Below are 17,274 nucleotides of genomic sequence, written 5' to 3' on the forward strand. Positions count from 1 at the left end.
ATATATATATATATATATATATATTAGTGTGTGCCCTTCTCGCTTTGAAAATCCATTCATGCACCACCTTGGCACAGGTGCCTGATGCTGGATGCAGAGATGCTTCATGTGATCTCTGGTAGGGACCTCGGTCTCCTCGGGGAGTACCTCAGAACTCTCCTGCCATGTCTTTGAATGTAACCTCAGTGGCGGGGTCTTGTTGGAGGTCCCTCAGGATCAGTTATTCTTCCTGATGGATATTCAAGGGGCTCTACCTCCCCTACACCTGTTCCATATGCCAGCCTGGGCCACCTGCTGTCAATGCGGCGTGCCCTCCAGCCTTGATGGTTTTTTCTCGTCATTCTCTCTCAGGTAACTGGTCCTATTTTCTTCTGCCCAATGGACTTTGGGTCTGTAGGACGTTCGCCTCTCCTCCAGCTCTTCCCCTCATGCTCGATGCTGCTGACACCCAATTCCTGTGAGCGGCCCTTGTGGCTCATTTTGTCCTCCAGATCTCACGGCTCCAGGTTACCGCTCAAAGCAAGACCAAAAAGAAAATGAAATGAAAAGAACAACACGGTGTAGTACACCAGTCAGAGGAGACAAAAGAAAACACGACACAACAAAAATAAAAAGGAGGGCAGGTGGAAAAGAGGGAGATCAGAGCACACAGTCCTCCTCCTCTCCCTGTCCTGAAGCCAGTGCCTGGCTGCGTGCCCCAGTGCTGCTCCCCTCTCTGTCTCCAGTGGGAGCTCCCTTTGCTCCTCTCCCGGTCAGCTCCCCTCCTACTGCCTTATGCAGCTGGGGTTGGGGTGTGCAGCCTGTGAGGACTTTGGGCATCCGCTGCTGCCCGGATCATCCTTCCCCGATTGGGGTCTCCTTCAACTTGCTGGCGCTGCCTGCTGTCGGTGTGGAGAGCAGCCACAGACTCCGCTGCATCTCCCACTCTCCCTGTCTCCCTGTTAGTGCCGGCTTTTAACTTAGCTGGCTGGTGTGTGTCCATGACATCACCTACTGGTTTCAGCTGTATATGAACATGGCTGATGAACTGCATGGGCTTTTCTTCTTGGGGTTGTTCTGTCAGACAACCTGGGATTGATAAGTAATTTCTGATTTTGGGGTCTCTCTTCTCGGTTTGTCCCACCCCCATATTTGTGTCCCTGGGACACAGTGTAAGCAGTATTTATTCATTCATTCATGAGCAATTCTAACAATTTTTTCACTTTTTGCCTTTTAAGTGATCATGTGAATAGCGGTGTGAAGCTTGATGATTTTCTGAATTATTGCTATTATTGGTGATCCATTGTTTATTTTTCATCTTAGGAGCCAGCACCTAGGAAGAATGGCCTTCATCGGCATAGCTAAAAGAGAAGATTTCATGTATGCTTTCCAAAATAGACATGTACCCATGGAATTGATTTAGTACTTAAGGCTAGAACATAAGTGTTTATTTAAGTCTTTTAATTTTGATTGTATTCGTCAATACATGCTGAAAACACTACATAAGAAAGTTGCATCTTTAGGAATAAGAGCTTCGCAAATAATTCACTTTTATGATTCATTCTGTTATTTCATATAAGGAAAAGTAGTCAGAACTAATTTAACATGCAATGAAAATTACTAAGTGTAATTTTTTATGCCAGTTCTTGGGTTTTTCATTTATGTAGCTGATATTATATCAGATATCTTTGTAGCTAGCAATTTTTTCTGTGAGGGAAAATATCTTTGGAGTACATTAACATTAGTTTTTAGGCTCCTTGCATCAACAGTAGTCCAGACTTTCAGTTTTGAGTGATTTAAAGATGACTTTGAAAGACCTGAGTTGGGGAAGCTGGCCTGGACTTTTCTAGTTCATTTTTTGCATGGTGGAATTCTTATAAGGTAAATGCCAATTTTTAATTATTAAGACAAGAAATCATACTGCTTTTTACATGCTTTGCTTTGGAACTGCCAGGGTCAGTTTATGAAGGCAATGCAGCTTCAGGACCAAAATCACTGTTAGTGACAGAAAACAGCTCTGCTTAAGAAAATGTCCCAGTTGTGAATTTGTCCTCCTCCCTTTTGATATAACTGTACTCGTTTTATTTTGCTTATCAGTTATTTTATCTGCAACTATAATCCAATTGCATTTGCAGTACAAGAGATACTAATATATATTATATATATATACACAGAGAGAGAGAGAGAGAGAAAAAGTCATTATATAACTGGAAAAAATAAAATTATACTAGGTCATATTTGGAAAGAATTTGATTTGTATCAGTAGTTGGGTTAGCTATGATGAAAGTGAAATCCACAAATATTCAAAGTCTAATGTTGTAGCTAAAAAGAAGGCCAAGATTGGAAGAGAGGACTGAGGAAGTTGACCAGTTAATTAGATTACACAGAGTACTGAGGACTGTGCTTTATAGTGGGTGCATCTACGTGTGCCTCTGACTGTGCAGTTGGTACTGTGCAGTATTCCTCCACCTGCTCTTCATTGGTCTCTTCCTATGAAATCATAATTGTTTGAAGGCTAGAAATCCAAGAAGCAATAAACACAAAAGTGGACCTGAACTTTGCAAGTTTACATGGTGTCATGGGATGGGGTCCTCAAAGACGGCTGTGATCTCCTAAGGCCCTTTGACTGTGCCAATTTGGCCCAATGGGCACCCTCAGTTCTTGCCTACCACGTCTGGAAATATAAAAATAGGGAGGCTGCCTTTAAGTCCTCGTGGACACGGTTTGATGGATTCTCTGAACCCCATGAGTTCCTGGAGCCCTTGTAGGTCCTGTTTCATGATGAGTGTTTTGGGGGCACCCTAGCCTTATGGACTTTGTGTGTGGCTCCAACCTTGCAGATGGTATTGGGTTGTCTTGCCTAGGCCACATTATAATTTGGCCTCTTGTCCTCACTGGGCTCTCTGCAGCCCTGTCTCTGCACCCTCTGTGGCGCCAAGGTCTGTGCCCCCCAAATGCCACGCCTTCTCTGGGGTCGGGGTCTCCACATTGCAGTGGACCCCCAATGAGGCCTCCTCCTTCCCAGATAGCCTCACCCAAACCACCGGTCTTATAAGACGGCAAACAAAACATAAGCCCTTGGGCTCTAACATAATACAAACTGCATAAGGTGTGCTCGGCCTCTTTACATTACCCAGAGCAGAACTTAGTCAGGCCTCTTCCCTTCACTTGCTCTGGGAGGGCTCCTTCTCCCTTGGCCACCAGCAGAGAACTGCCTCATAGTCCCCGTCCTGGGGTCTCTGCACCACCTCTGCCTGACCCCACATGCCAGGACTGGAGTTCTGAGACTCTGCACTGCTTCCACTGGCCCCACGCACCAGGAATGAGCCCTGCACTGCCCTGCACACCTAATCTAGTATGCACAGCCAGCCTGCAGGGCTCTTCTTATACACATGGGGAGCCTCTTGGGCTGGAAGACCTGGTGCCGGGGCCTGGACCTGGATCTTGGGCCAGGGCTTAAGTGCCCCTGGTCTATACTATATCTATGCCAAAATCTAAGGCAAAGAGAAATGTTTTTAATTACTATACTTTCTCCTTCCACTTAGAATTGTTTTAAGAAAAAAAACCCATTCCTCCAGTTTTCATCCCAAATACTGGAGAACTGAGATAAAGCCAAATTGACTAGTACTGATAAAAAGACAGAGATTACTCTGTTTTCAGTGTCCAAAGTGAATACAAAATGTAAGCAAGTCTAAAGAGTGAAACATAAATTATATTTTTAAAGATTAGTTCAGTTTTAGTAATGTGAGTGAGGTATTATAGGAATCATAGTAGAGAAAGTAACTTATTTTAAAATATGTTAAACTGCCAGTGTCCCTGGCAGTTCTGCATGCAGTTTTATAATGAGCTATTTTCTTTCTGTAACTGGATTTTGCACGTAAATTTATGTCACTCAATTTAGATACAAATTAAGAGAAACTAAATGGAGTACCTAGATTAACAAAGACATATACATATACAGTATGCTAAAATATTAGTAATTGGTGAACACTGCACTACAGGTATTGGGATCGTTGATATCCATCATGTCCCTTATTCTGGAAGATTCCTTTTTACAATATGTCTAGCGTTTGCCTCACACCTCATCTACCTCCCCAACTGTGAGCTCTGGAACTCATATTCATTGCAACAGCTTTCAATTTACTTGCTATTTGGACAACTACAAAATCTTGTGGATGAGTGTGTGTGTGAATAACAGGTTGCCTTACTCTTCACGGGTTTTCTTAAAAACACCACATACTGTACAGATATTTATATTTTCGATGCAAGGACCAGATGTTTTGGATACTTAGCTGTTTTATACCCTGAAAAAGTTATAGATGTTTTGCCAAACAGTTTACTTTTTTACTTATGGGGGATTACTCAGGACACAGTAAAATAAATATGCAACAATCTAATGTAAGAAAACTATTCCACTTGGGAGTAAATCATGGATTTAAGGCCAAGCCATTAAGCTAGTGTGTAGCCTGAGTGGCAAAGATGCATTGTTGGTGTCTTTCTAGGGAGAACGGTAAAGAATCTGGCCTCTGGGCAATGGACTAAGAGCTTTTGCTGCTGCAAGCTTCTGTACTCTTGTTTGTGCAGAAAAATTGGCCAAGCCTTGACCACAGGAAGCAGAGAACTGAAGCATATGGGTGAACAGACCTCTAGCTTTTGTCTGTATCCTTTTCCTCTGTTGAAGGACACTAGGGTGTGCCACAACCAGGGAACAGATTTTGATCCTTAAGGGTGCTGAAAGGTGCCATATTCAAAATCCAGATCCCTGATGTCCTCTGCAACACAGAAATATTATGAGCTTCAGCAAAGCAAGCTGTTGCCACCAGTAGGCCTCTGGCTTGACCCAGGATAAAGGATGGGTAGATCTTCACCTTACAGATTAACTAAATCAGATACTGAGAAAGCACATGCACAGAGCAGTATATAAAATATAGAGAGTTATTTGATTACAGAATTTAGGGCAGGGAGGGAGAGGACAGAAGGGAGGGGGCAGGGCTGGGAGAGGCAAACAAGCATCAACCCACAGGAACAAAGAAGTCACAAAAGCTAATTCAGCTAATGGGATAAGAATCCATAGTGTCTGTTTAAACCTACTTAACACAATCCAATCTGTGGATGATTTCTTGTTCTGAAATTTTCGGTTCAAGTTGTTTTTTAAAGTTTTGCTGCTATAGCTATCTTTAAATAGTTGTCTTTTTCCAGGAGGGGTTGGAGGCCATTAATGATGTGTCTAAGCTGTTCAAGCTTGGGGCTGTCGGTGACAACAAAAGAAATTCTGGTGCCCTTGTCCTAGGGTTAGTATCGTAGCAGGTCAGAGCAAGGTCAGTTTGGCCTTGTTGATTTGAGTGGCTACAGTTTTGGGATTGTAACGTAATTGTAGGAATCCCTGCTCCAGCTCCTTAAAGCATGCATCCTGGCTGGTGGGATCCAAGCAGATAAGTTATAACATAGAACTTGTCTGTAGGTGATGGAGTTTGTGGTGTGCTTAGGATGAAAGCTGGTGTCATTAAGGTAGCTGTGGCAGTCAGTTGGTTTCCAGTACAGTGTGGTAGCAATGAGGCCATTCCAGACCTTCAGTGACTAGGAACTGAATTTGCTGAATGGAGTATCCAGAATTAGTTTGATGAAGGGGTGGAAGTTGTTAAAGTCCTGGTGAAATTTCTCTAGACTAGAGATTCCTTCCCATGTGTCCAAACAATGAAGATGTCATAGATGTACTTAAGGTACATATGGGAATAGGATAGAGTCAGCGTAGCCAGAAACTTCCCCTTTGATAGTGTCAATATCAGAGACAATGGGACATCCTGGGTTGCTGGGGTGACCACCTTTTTACCCTGATGACACCCCTCCATACAGTCCTGGAACTTAGGGACACTCTGTTGCGAAACACTAAGCTAAAATTTAGCTGCATCTCTTCAGATGTGAAAAACCTTACTCTAGGATGCAAAACACCAGAAAGATGGGCAAAATAAGAGCTAGTTCCCTAGTGAGATGATTGTTTTTCCACCCTCTGCTATAGAAAATGAGTCAGAACAAGTTCATAGGACAAGAGTAAGTTCCAGGGATATGGAAGTAGAATATGTGCAACTTAACCAGTGATGATGATTGGGTGGTGATGATGAAACTATCTGTGCACCAGGTGTCAGTAGCCACCTAAAGGCAGAGACCAGCAAACAAGCAGTTGAGGAATGTGACAGAGTTGAGGTGTAAGTGGATACTTCTTAGGGGATTTTCTTTTTTGTGATCTGAAAGATCTTTGCTGAGTGATGAGCAGTTCTACAAGAAGTAGAGTCAATTAGTCCTTAGACCCTGTTCTAGAGTGAGCTCTGCGGGTATAGGCAAGGTTTTCCCCACTCTTCTTTGCCTCCAAAATGGAGCCGGCTTGGAAGCTCACTTCATTGGAGACAGTGAATCTACACTGATATCAGTTAGGTTGGGTTCTAGTCCTATCTCTGCCTGCGGCCATTGTCACATGTTTACCATGAAGGACTGGCGAGACTACCCTGTACGGCAAGAGTTAGTTTTTTAATTATCTAGAGCTTTGTATACTTTTCCAACTCTTCTTGACCTGAAAAACAAATTACTTGATATGGGGCATAAGACCTAGATTTCTCACGTGGCAATGCAGACATCTTGAACATTAAAAGATCTTCACAAACCATAATATAAATCTGTCAGAACAAACGAGTTCCAGCATGTGTATAATTTCATTTAGGTTTCCCTCCCCACCCCCTAAATTAATGTTTGTTAAGCCTTAAGACAAAGGAATCATTTGCGTGCACTCACTTGCCAAAGAATATGGTTTAATCATATTATACCATTCAGGTCATGAAATCTGTCATCCTAGGAAATGTATGTATCCTAAGAGTCATTTCTGGAATTGAAAGATTTTCTGGGTATTTAGAAAAAGGCAGCTTAAAGAATTAGGGCCTTACTTTCAAAAGTATGCCCAGGCTTGCTGTGTAAGTCACTGGCTGGCTGTAGACATGCTCATTCACAGTCTAATTAGAATGCAATAGAGAAGACTTGATTCATCAAGTCTGTTCCATGTTCTAATTAGGACGCTCCAGCATTGTCTCTCTGTCACACGTATTAAGCCCCTGCACATTTCAGAATGGCTGCAGGGACACTTTATGTAAACCTTGTTGAATGAGCTTTTAGATAAAGTTTCCCATGGCCATTTGAAATGTTCAGGAGCTTAAGACACATGACAGTGAGCCATTTTAATTAGAGTGGCTGTCTGGGAACCAGTCTAATTAAACCCCACCTCCTCACCCCTGCACATGTGTATAATTAGCCTTGATACGCACATCAGAAATGCATGCTATGGATATTTCCAATCTCCAATTTGTATGTTCACATCTGCATATTTACTGAGTGTAGGAAAAGTGAATGAAAGGGTCACCCTAACAGGGAATTGAGAAGATAGCAAAGGCAAACTTCAGAAATAGGTCACATTTATAGAAATTAAAATCAGCAAATTCATTTATCAGAAAAATGTCATTCTATTCTAGTCAATGTGTGTTTAATTTTGGTAAGATATGGGGAAATAAAATCACAATTTAGTTTCTGCTATTAACAAGACCTATGCTGACCATGTTTTCTCTTTTTCTAGATATTACTTTGCATTGAAATGTGGCTTCCAGGCTGCATTTAAACAAAACAGCTGTGAAGATAAATTGTCTGGAAGTCCTACCAGTGACATTCATAAACAAGCCATTGATGCAGTGACTGATATTAGTATGCTCAGGGTATTTAAAATTTTCCTAGAAACGACACCCCAGCTCCTTCTGCAGATTTACATACTGGTGGAGGAAGACAAAACTAGTGTCATTCAGTGTAAGTCCCTTTCTCTCTCTCTCTCTCTCTCTCTCTCTCATCTGTAAGTTGAAAATGAAATCTCCACTAAGCAGTTAAGTCTTCGCTTTAACATGTTTCCAGTCAGATTCTAGTATGATTTTATTTAGTTAAATAATCTCCTCTATTGGCAAATCTATTTTTCTAAGACTTTTTAGAAACTTTAGAAAGAATTTTTTAGAAAGAAATATAGTGTGTAACATTTAACAATAACATTATATTGTGTTTGAAAGTTAAAACCACTGAGGTAAGCAACTGAACCATTTCACTGCAGTCTACTTTGTTTTTGCTTGCTTAATATATTTACATAAGCTACTTATATATTTTCAGTAACTGGACACCTCATGATCTATAATTTAATTACCATTTCAACACCACTGTAAGGAGAGGAGTATTACTATTGTCATTTTAAGATAGAGAACTGAGTCATAGAGGAGAACTGAATTGTTCAAAGTTATACAGGAAGTCTAAGGTAAAGAAAGGAATTGCACCTGAATCTCTCCAGTACTAAACTGGTGCCTAAATCACTGGACCAATGTTTCTTTCAAATGTAAAGAATATTTTAATTAAAATATTTGAATTGTTTTTCTTGACAGTAACATTTATTTTTATGTTTTATTTAGCTATTTGTATCATTACATTTTTCTGCAGTATTTCCTGGGCAACTGTTGACTATCAGGTATCATTATGAAAATCTCCGCCTGATAAAAATCAACTTGGAGTCATTCCCAAGTTAATATATTTCTTCTATAAACTGTTCACACTGACCTCATGGATACTTAGTGTTGCACTGACCACAGTGCTCAATTTCAAAAGTTCTTTAATTCTGTTAACTTTTCTTTGGATCTTGAGCTTCTGCTGGATTTTGAAACAACATACACTGTTTTGCAAATCTAAGAGGATGGAATATTTATACAGAATCACTGTTGGAATCATTCTAACTTTTACCTATTTTAACATTAAGGGGAAAAAGACAAAGGTTGATATTTCTGTTTATTATACTGTTCGTGTGCTTTTAACTTCAGTTATATTGTACATATGTTTGGTTTGGAAGCCTTTGGTTATCAATCAAATACATTCTAAAGCTGTGAGCATCATAATTGTCTTCACTCTAGTGTTAGGTATTATTTTTCTTGTTGTTTATTATAGGATTTTTCACTCCACTGTTTATGGCAAACAAGATAGAGCTTCAGGTGAAGCTGATGGAATGTCAGGAGAAAAAGCTGTAGTCAGTAGAATTACCAATTTCATAATGCAATGAACAGCATGGAATTATGTGACTTCTTAAAATGTTTGCAAATCAAAGCAATATGGACTGGACTGTCCATTATTCAATTATTCTGTTATTATTCTCATATTTTTAGTAAACATTTCCAGTAAATAATTTCTGATGAGAATGCTAACAGTCATCAGTTATGAATTATTATTGATTCTCTTGTGTGACTATACTAAGCAAAGCTTCTGTACAATGAACACTTGTTAGTCAAAATGAACAGTCTAACTTACCTCCAACCAAACATCCTATTTTATTTTCTTATAATTCATTGGAAAAGTAGGAAAAATAAAACAGCAGCAAGTTACTGTTCCTATTAAGAACAAATTCTATTTATTTCTTAGATTCAATTTTAGTCAAGGCTCACATTACTTTTCACCAGAGAGAAGGACTGAGCTTTCTCTGAAATGGCCAACGGTTGTCATGTATCATCTTTGCCTACAGAGGGCAGGATTCCTGCCCACCTGGCCAAGTGCAAGAAGTATGTATGTTCACTGGGTGAGGGAGGTTGCAAATCCTGAAACCCTTTCCTGGATTATTCTCTCTGGTAGAACGACCGTACTTGATGACCTCAGAGGAATCTTGCCAGAAGGAACAACTGAATAGCTGCGCTCTATTGTTGTATCTTCCAACTACTCTAATAACAATGCCACCTTGTCTCCTTTGTCACTGCTTTGTCATCCCCCTCCTATACCTTCATGGTGGATTTTGGTATACCAGTGTTCTGAATGGCTTATGAATGGAGAATGGAGGCTCATATAGGGGAATGAATGCCTGGCATGAAGTTTTTGTCTTCAACTGATTTTAGGTCTGACCCTTAACAGCTGGTCTCTGCACAGGGAAGTCTAGAGTCCTGGTATACAGGAATATGACCTTTGTCACTAGACAAAAGAAAAGTCACCCTGACATACTGTTGCTGTTGGGCTATCTGCTTACAGAAAACAAAGTGAAATTGGGAAATTTCTCAGTTCAGGTTTTGAAGTGTGAAATAAAAAAAATACTATACAAGGAACAGAATTTAATAGCTGAGTTTTTTCTTGAATAAAATTGAGGGCAGGGGATTGCTCAGAGTTTTAAATCTGGATTGGAAAGACTGAGCATCCTGTTTAGGTCTCCATCTAGTTAGTCCTTGCTTCCTTGGCTTTCTCCTTTCTGGTCCTTCATTCATGAAGATTCACAAATACAGTTAGGGTCTAAACAGATGTTGCCAAATGAAACAGATGAGCTCTGCCAGGATTTGTTTTAACACAGCTGCTCTACTTCACTTGGCAAATCAGATGTCATCTGTCGTCCCACAGGGTCAGACGCCTGTTGCTCCCGCTCCTGCAGGACACTTGCGGAGCATCTCTGCAAATGGGAAAACCCCACTTGCAGAGGTGTACCCAGGATTTCTGACATGGGGCATGCATCTGCAAATGAAGAAACCTGGGCAGGCATATCAGGGGCCCAATCACTGTGCCCCAGAAATTCACTTTCTGGAAATTTCTCCTGTTTTCCTCCTACAGAGGATATTTTTTAAAGGAACTGTTGGTTTTTTGAAAGGGGTGCATTATCAATGTTCTTGTTTCCTTGTTTCTGTGTCTCCTCCTCTATCTTTGTTCTGATGTAGCAAACAACAAACAAACCCAAACAAAACAAAACCCAAAATTTTACCCAACTGTAAAGTTCAAATAGATATTACATATTCCCCTTTCTTGTTGGACAGCTCTTAAAATTCATCTGTCAGTCAGTTCCTGATTCATACCTGACCGTGTCATTTTAATCTAACTGCAAACTGAAAACAAATGGGGTTTTTTTGTTAAATACAGCCATGACATCTTGCAACAAGTATTTTAATAAGTTAAATAAAAAATAATAAACAATTTCTTCCTGTTTTGACTACTGTCAGACCTGAGCAACAGGGAGAGAATGCTGTGGAATTGTTTTTAATTATCCTACTATTATCCAGTGTGACATCTGATGGCATGGGTGAGCTCACCTGATGGACCACAGATAGCACTGATTTATGAAGCCATAATTGGGTTTCCAATAAACATTTGTCAAAATAATGTATTAATTCAAACCAAAGCCTTCTTTATTTATTCATATAAAAGAGCACTTAACTTTCAACAAAGAATTGCCTGCCATCAAAAACACTCTATAAACAGAGAAAATTTATGAAGACAGTACCACAGGGTGATCACTGGAATACTAAAGTTCACTTTAACTCTGAGTTCAGGGCATGCACATAACTTAAGGCTAGCCAAAACGTTTTCAGACTTATATTTCTCTCAACCTAGTCACCCTTTATGTATTCTTTTGAAGCAAACTTGAAAATGATGGACTTTATACAGCATAATGCAGTTTGACTTAACTCCGGCAAATGCATGGAACCATGTGCTCGTTCAGACTAACACCCCCTACCACCACCATTCTAACTATTTTTTCCATTTTGTAATTCTTGGCAATCTTGCAAGCGTTTATACAGAAGCATGCTTGCCCCAGGCTACCATTTGTTGAGAGGACTAAATGACTGAAGGCTTCATTTAAGGAACACTTCCATACAAGGACACCTGTCATACATAGGGAGCCACCGCAAGTTTTCATCCACCGTTAGGAAAACTTATCAATACTGCTCAGTCTAGTTATATTTTACGGATTTGTATTAAATGCAGAGCAAAACAGGCAGACTAATCAGTGAAATTTTAAATGGAATTGCAGATGGTCCCTTGAGGATATGTCTTCACTAGAGGAAGGGTGTACAATGTATTTGCTAACTTGGTAAATAACATAAGGTAAAATCCTGATGAAGAATATGAAATTATAGTTTCCACATTTTTTGGTCTATCAAAGTGCAGACTAAAAATCCTAAGCCTAATCTGTTACCTCATGTTAAAACCACAAATTGGATCATCACTAGAGTTCTACCTTTTAGTTAGTTCCCACACATTAAATTAATATTGTAAAAAATATGAAGAGAAGCCATAGATGGGAAAAACTAATGAGAAAGAAAAGAAGGAGTTGCAATCAAACATTTCTGCTCTAAAAACTTCAATTTTATAGTTCTAGAAAAATCTAAATATAGTCCTATCACTTCTAGTATTGTTATTTATTTCCGTATTATCCACAGCATACTCAGCAATTTACAGATGAGTAGAACAACACTATGTAAAACAAATTATACAGGAGAACAAACTGAGATGCAACAAACATTTAAGTGACAGAGCAATGATGTTTAGTGAGCATCAGGTTCATTTAAAATTTTAAAATTATTGTCTGCCTAGGACAGTAATATGTCCAGGACTTACAGACTTGGAAAAATATGTTGCGGTATTTGCTCGTCCAGGGTGTTAAGCAGCCACTAAGAACCAAGTGCTGAGTGTCTTCAACTCCTCTTCATGGACTGGGCCATTCATGATAGTTGTGATGGAGGTGAGGATGAAGACAAAGTGGACTGCATCAGTGTTGGATAAGTAGTTGTAGGACAATTCTTGGAGAAGGAGGTACAGAGATATAAAGAAGACTGAGATGCTTCAACCATCTTCTCCAAGTCTCTTCTTAGATTTTTGTTTACACGATTATTCAGACCATACCTTAACTCTCTCTAGTGAACTACTCACCTCCCTTACATTCAAAGGGAGTAATGAGTCTCCTGCCTTACTCATTCTGAACAAAATTCATTTAATTGTCTCCTAGCTGCGTCAACATCTGTTAATGATGTGGGACATTTCCATAAAACATAGCTGACTTTTTCCAAAATTTTTATACATGAAAGTTGTGCCACCCTGAGTTTTGCCAGTTAATAACAAATGGCACTACCATGTTTACAGAATATACTCACCAGGTCTTTATGTTACCGTCATCCTCACTATACATGATTATGTTGGCTGAAGCCCAAGTGCATTATTGGTAAACACTGCAGCTTGCCCATGTCATCTCTTGATGAAGACAAAAGGCAACACAGGATATTTTTTGCAGTGCATTGAGGCATGTAGGAGTTCAGGCCAACAGTCCCACAAGTCCCATTTCTCCAAGCCATAATTTTTGGGATTGTTTTGAAATCCCATAGTTTCTTACATTTCTCTTTCTAACATTAATACAGATCCCTTGCAGGTCAGATTTCTCCTGTTTTATTGACAGGCTGTGTGATTTTTTTTCTATTTTTAGATTTTAAGTGACTACTGTTACAATATAGACTGGTGATGCAGGGAAGATGACATAGGACTTCTTGGCTAGGGACAGACATTACCAGGGAGCCAGGTTTTCTGTTTCCCATGGAAAAACAGAGAAAATCATGGATTCCCTGTTTTTATTGGAGAAAACGCAGATTTCCCTTTTCAACAGAGGAATCCACAGATTCTCCGCTTTTGCAACAAGCTCCTGCAGGCTGGCACAGCTCCAGCCTGCAAGAGCCAATAGCAGAAAGGGTGGGAAACCCCCAGCCCTGCCCCAAGGGAGAAGGAGAGGGGGAAGGGTGGGGCCTGAGCCTCTGAGTCAGTCAAGGCTGGGCTCGGGCTCAGACTCGTCCTTTGTCCCTAAAGCCTATAGGTAAGTGGGGCTGTGGGGCAGGGCTGGGGAAGATGGTTGGGGGTTGAGGGAGCGGGGGGTGCTGCCGGCCCCAGGCAGCACACCACAGCCAGGAGCACAGCCAGGTAGCAAGGGCAGGGGTGCCTCTGTAGGGGGCTTTGTGGGCAAGCAATATGGGGTGTGGTGTGGTGGTGCCCGCTACGCATGGGCCGCACACATGCTGCCCAGGCGACTGCAAAGGGGAGGGAGAGGGAGACTAGCATGTGGCCGGCTGCACAGCTGTGTGATCGGCTCTGCAGTGGCAGCAAGGGATGGTGACTGTGGGGGACTGGGGGGCTCACACACGGTGGCCACTGCTGCTTACCTGGAGGGCCATGCCAGTGGTGATGGCCGGTGTGTACAAAGCCTCCTGCTGCCATTGCAGAGCAGTGTTCAGAGCTGTGCAAGCCCCCTATTCCACGCCTCGTGAGGCGGCATGTATATAGCCTGCACACGGTGGTTGCCACTACACTGCCACTGCTACACCCTGTGCCCCTTGCCCACAAAGCCATGCAGGTGGCCGTGGGATGGTAGTACAGGGTGCAGTGGCCGAGTTGCGGTGGTGGCCTCTCTACGCGAACCCCATGTCAGGCCAACCAGCATGTGTGTGGCCCACAGAGTGGCACCCCTGCCTTCACCCTTTGGCCCTGCTCCTGGGAGTGGGCACAGGGGCATACTCCCCCTCTTCTTGAACTGCTCCCCCCCAGCACCTTCCCTTTCCCCTGCCATGCCCTGCCCCTTGCCCCCCCACACACACTTACCTGCTGGGGTGGCTGTCAGTGTCTGCATGTCTGTGCCTGTGGGTCTGGGGGGCTGTTGCGAGTGGCATCAGGAGGGCTAATGAGACTGTGGGGGGGGGAGTGTGGGGCACCAGCAGCGCTGGGTGGGGGCTGTGTGGGGTCTTAAATTTTGATCATGGATTTTGGTTTTTAATCAGAGAATTTGCAATTTTTAATCAGAGAAAACCAGGATCCCTGGACATTGGTTTAAACCTGTAACAGAACAGATGTTCAGTGCACATAAACTGGGTTGAAAATGGCTGAAACTGGTCTGAGATGAACCTGGTTGAATGTAGTACCAGACTTAACTGATTTGGGTCAAACCGGTTTATGCAATGTCTGTCCCAGCCCCCTTGCTGCTTTAAATTAAACCAGACTCCCTCAGCATCCTGACCTGCTCTCTGGGCTGGGCGGGGGGCTCTCTGCTCCACAGCAGAGCTGGTCCCTCCCCTCTACTCCCTAGCTGGAGCTCCAGCAGAGACTGCAGGTATCTGCCTGGTTTCCCCCTGCTCCACTCCCTTCCCTCACCACTCCCTACTAAGGAGGGATTCCCCCCCCACACGCACACACACAGACACCTCCCAGCATTAGCTAGTGTACCACATGCTGGCTATGGTCCATCCTGTGGGAGACAAGGCAGACAGGACAGTATCACTTAGGGGTTTTAGGAGCTAAAACACAGGTCAGCTGGTAATGTCCCCCCATTCCTTCTTTGGAACAAGTTTAAGAAGAGCTTCAACTACTGTGAGATCCTTTTATTTCTGATGGGGTGATAAATGCTCCCTGCTGTGTAACTAAATGTTATGTAAATCCCAGCTGGCTCCCTTGCTGACCAGTGTGGGGGGGGACCCCCCTTTCTAATCAAAGAGTCCTGCCATGGCCTGGGCACACTCTCCCTCAGCTCACCAGAAGGGAACGGAGGGCTGCTGAAATGCCCCCTATCTTCTAGCTTGAGCCACACTGCAGGCACGTGCTCACATTTTTTCAGTCTACAGGGGAGTTACAAACTGACTCAGCCCAGGCAGGTTATAGTAACCAGTGAAGATTAGAACAATTCAGGCTTTTTGAATATCTGTCCCTAGCCCTTGAGGAGTGCATTATCCAGAGAGTGCATAAAAACTTCAAGCTGTTACGCTGACCAATTGAATACCATGAAGTGGCATTTCTGGGCCAAACAAACAAGCCCTGAGTAGTGGGATCTTAGCTTCTCAGGATATCTGAGAGGCAAAGAAGGAAACTTTGCCTCCAGGGAAATGCTGAATCTGACAGCCATGTTCAGCTAAGAGAAGAAATGTGCATCTTGCATGTTTTGCATCTTGAAATGTGCGTATGTGGCTTGAATAATCATTAATAATTATTAGAAAATTTTAGAAACTGTCATATACATTTTTGTAGTCAAAGGGTGGTTTGGTCTTTGATATATAAGTTGTTTCACAATAAATGCATTTTTAATTTTAAACTTTTGTGGTAGAATTAAATTAAACATGAAAATGGAATCATTCAATGTCAGCAAGAACAAGAAATAGTTTTTGTGGTGAAATCATTTAAAGCAGGGGTGGGCAATTATTTTGGGCTGAGGGCCACTTACCAGTTTTGGCAGGCTGTTGAGGGACGCATGAGTAGCCCTGCCCCTTGACAGGTGTCCCGCCCTTGGTCACCATCTTGGGACAAATGTCCCAGGGCCAGCACCGGTGGGGCCCAGAGTGGGGCACAATCTGGCAAGGGTCTGTGGAGCCAGGCTGGCTTGTATCAGCAGGGAGTGGGGAGCTGGCCCAGCTCCATAGAGCCCCTGCCAGCTGGGACCCCACAGTCTTGCCACCCTGCTCTGGGCCCCACTGGCACTGGCACTGGGACACTGGTACGGGCCCTGTGCTCCTGCCGGCTCCCTGCCTACTCACTTCCAGTGCCCTCCAGCCTCGTGGTACAGGCAGGGAGCAGCACTTAGCCCCGATCCCTTGCTCATCATCAGGGAAGTGGCTGCGAGTGCCTGCAGCGCGGGGCGGCGGCCATGGGGCAGGCGAGGGGCCACTTTTCTCCGTGCAGGGAAAGAACCCAGGGAAAAGCTGAGGGGGGGGGGGGAAGTGGCCCCTCCCCCGCCTGGTACCCTATGCTGCAGGTGCTTGCAGCCTGTGTGGGGCTGTCCGGAGTGGGCACAGGCAGCCCCACATGGGCTGCAAGCAGCTGCAGCGTGGGGCATTGGGCGTGGGCAGGGAGGGACCACTTCCCCCTCTGCGCTCCTTCCCTGCCTGCTGTCCCCCCCCCACTTACCTGAGCTTCCTGCACTGGGGCAGCCATGTGCTCCCAGCCCAGAAACTGCGGCTGGGGCTTCCGGCTGGGGGGCAGGGCCTTGTGGGCCCTGCTGTTGTGGGAGCCCACCAGGCTTCCCCTGGGTCCTACTGCCCTTGGTTCCTGTCATTTTTGGCAGGAACCAAGGGCAGAGAAATATTAATTTTCTACAGTATTTTAGGGGCCCTGCAGACCAGATAGAATGGTCTTGCGGGCCGGGTGTGGCCCGCGGGCCATATTTTGCCCACCCCTGATTTAAAGCCATATTGAAAACATTTTACCAGCATGCACAGACATTTCATATGGTTGAAAATATTACTCTCTAAAGGTACTTGTAGATGGTGATATCAAAGGCTTGCAAATGTATAGTTATAGTTCTGCTTTTCCAAAGGCATTGAGCGGAACATAGAAGATGGTGCCCATGGATGCCTGTGTACACCATGGGTTTTAATCCTCATTAAATTAAATAGGTGTATAAAATTTAAACTTGTTTATTTTGGAGTGTCGCATCTGTGTTTACATGCACTAGGTTTCAAACAAATTAAGCCGGGTCACTGG

The 17,274-nt window shown here is 43.1% G+C and overlaps 1 protein-coding gene across 1 annotated transcript in view; it reads left to right on the plus strand.

The window, feature by feature from the left end:
* Positions 1-9,227, plus strand: part of XKR9 (XK related 9) — a 13,574-nt gene extending 4,347 nt beyond the window's left edge. The window contains 3 exon segments of the mRNA XM_019549102.1: positions 1,303-1,860; positions 7,592-7,815; positions 8,457-9,227. Coding sequence (XP_019404647.1) covers positions 1,616-1,860; positions 7,592-7,815; positions 8,457-9,094 — 1,107 coding nt within the window. The 5' untranslated portion in view covers positions 1,303-1,615 and the 3' untranslated portion in view covers positions 9,095-9,227.
* Positions 9,228-17,274: the final 8,047 nt, after the last annotated feature.

This window comes from Crocodylus porosus, unplaced genomic scaffold (assembly GCF_001723895.1).
Source record: "Crocodylus porosus isolate Cpor-Errol unplaced genomic scaffold, CroPor_comp1, whole genome shotgun sequence".
NCBI classification, from domain to species: Eukaryota; Metazoa; Chordata; order Crocodylia; family Crocodylidae; genus Crocodylus; species Crocodylus porosus.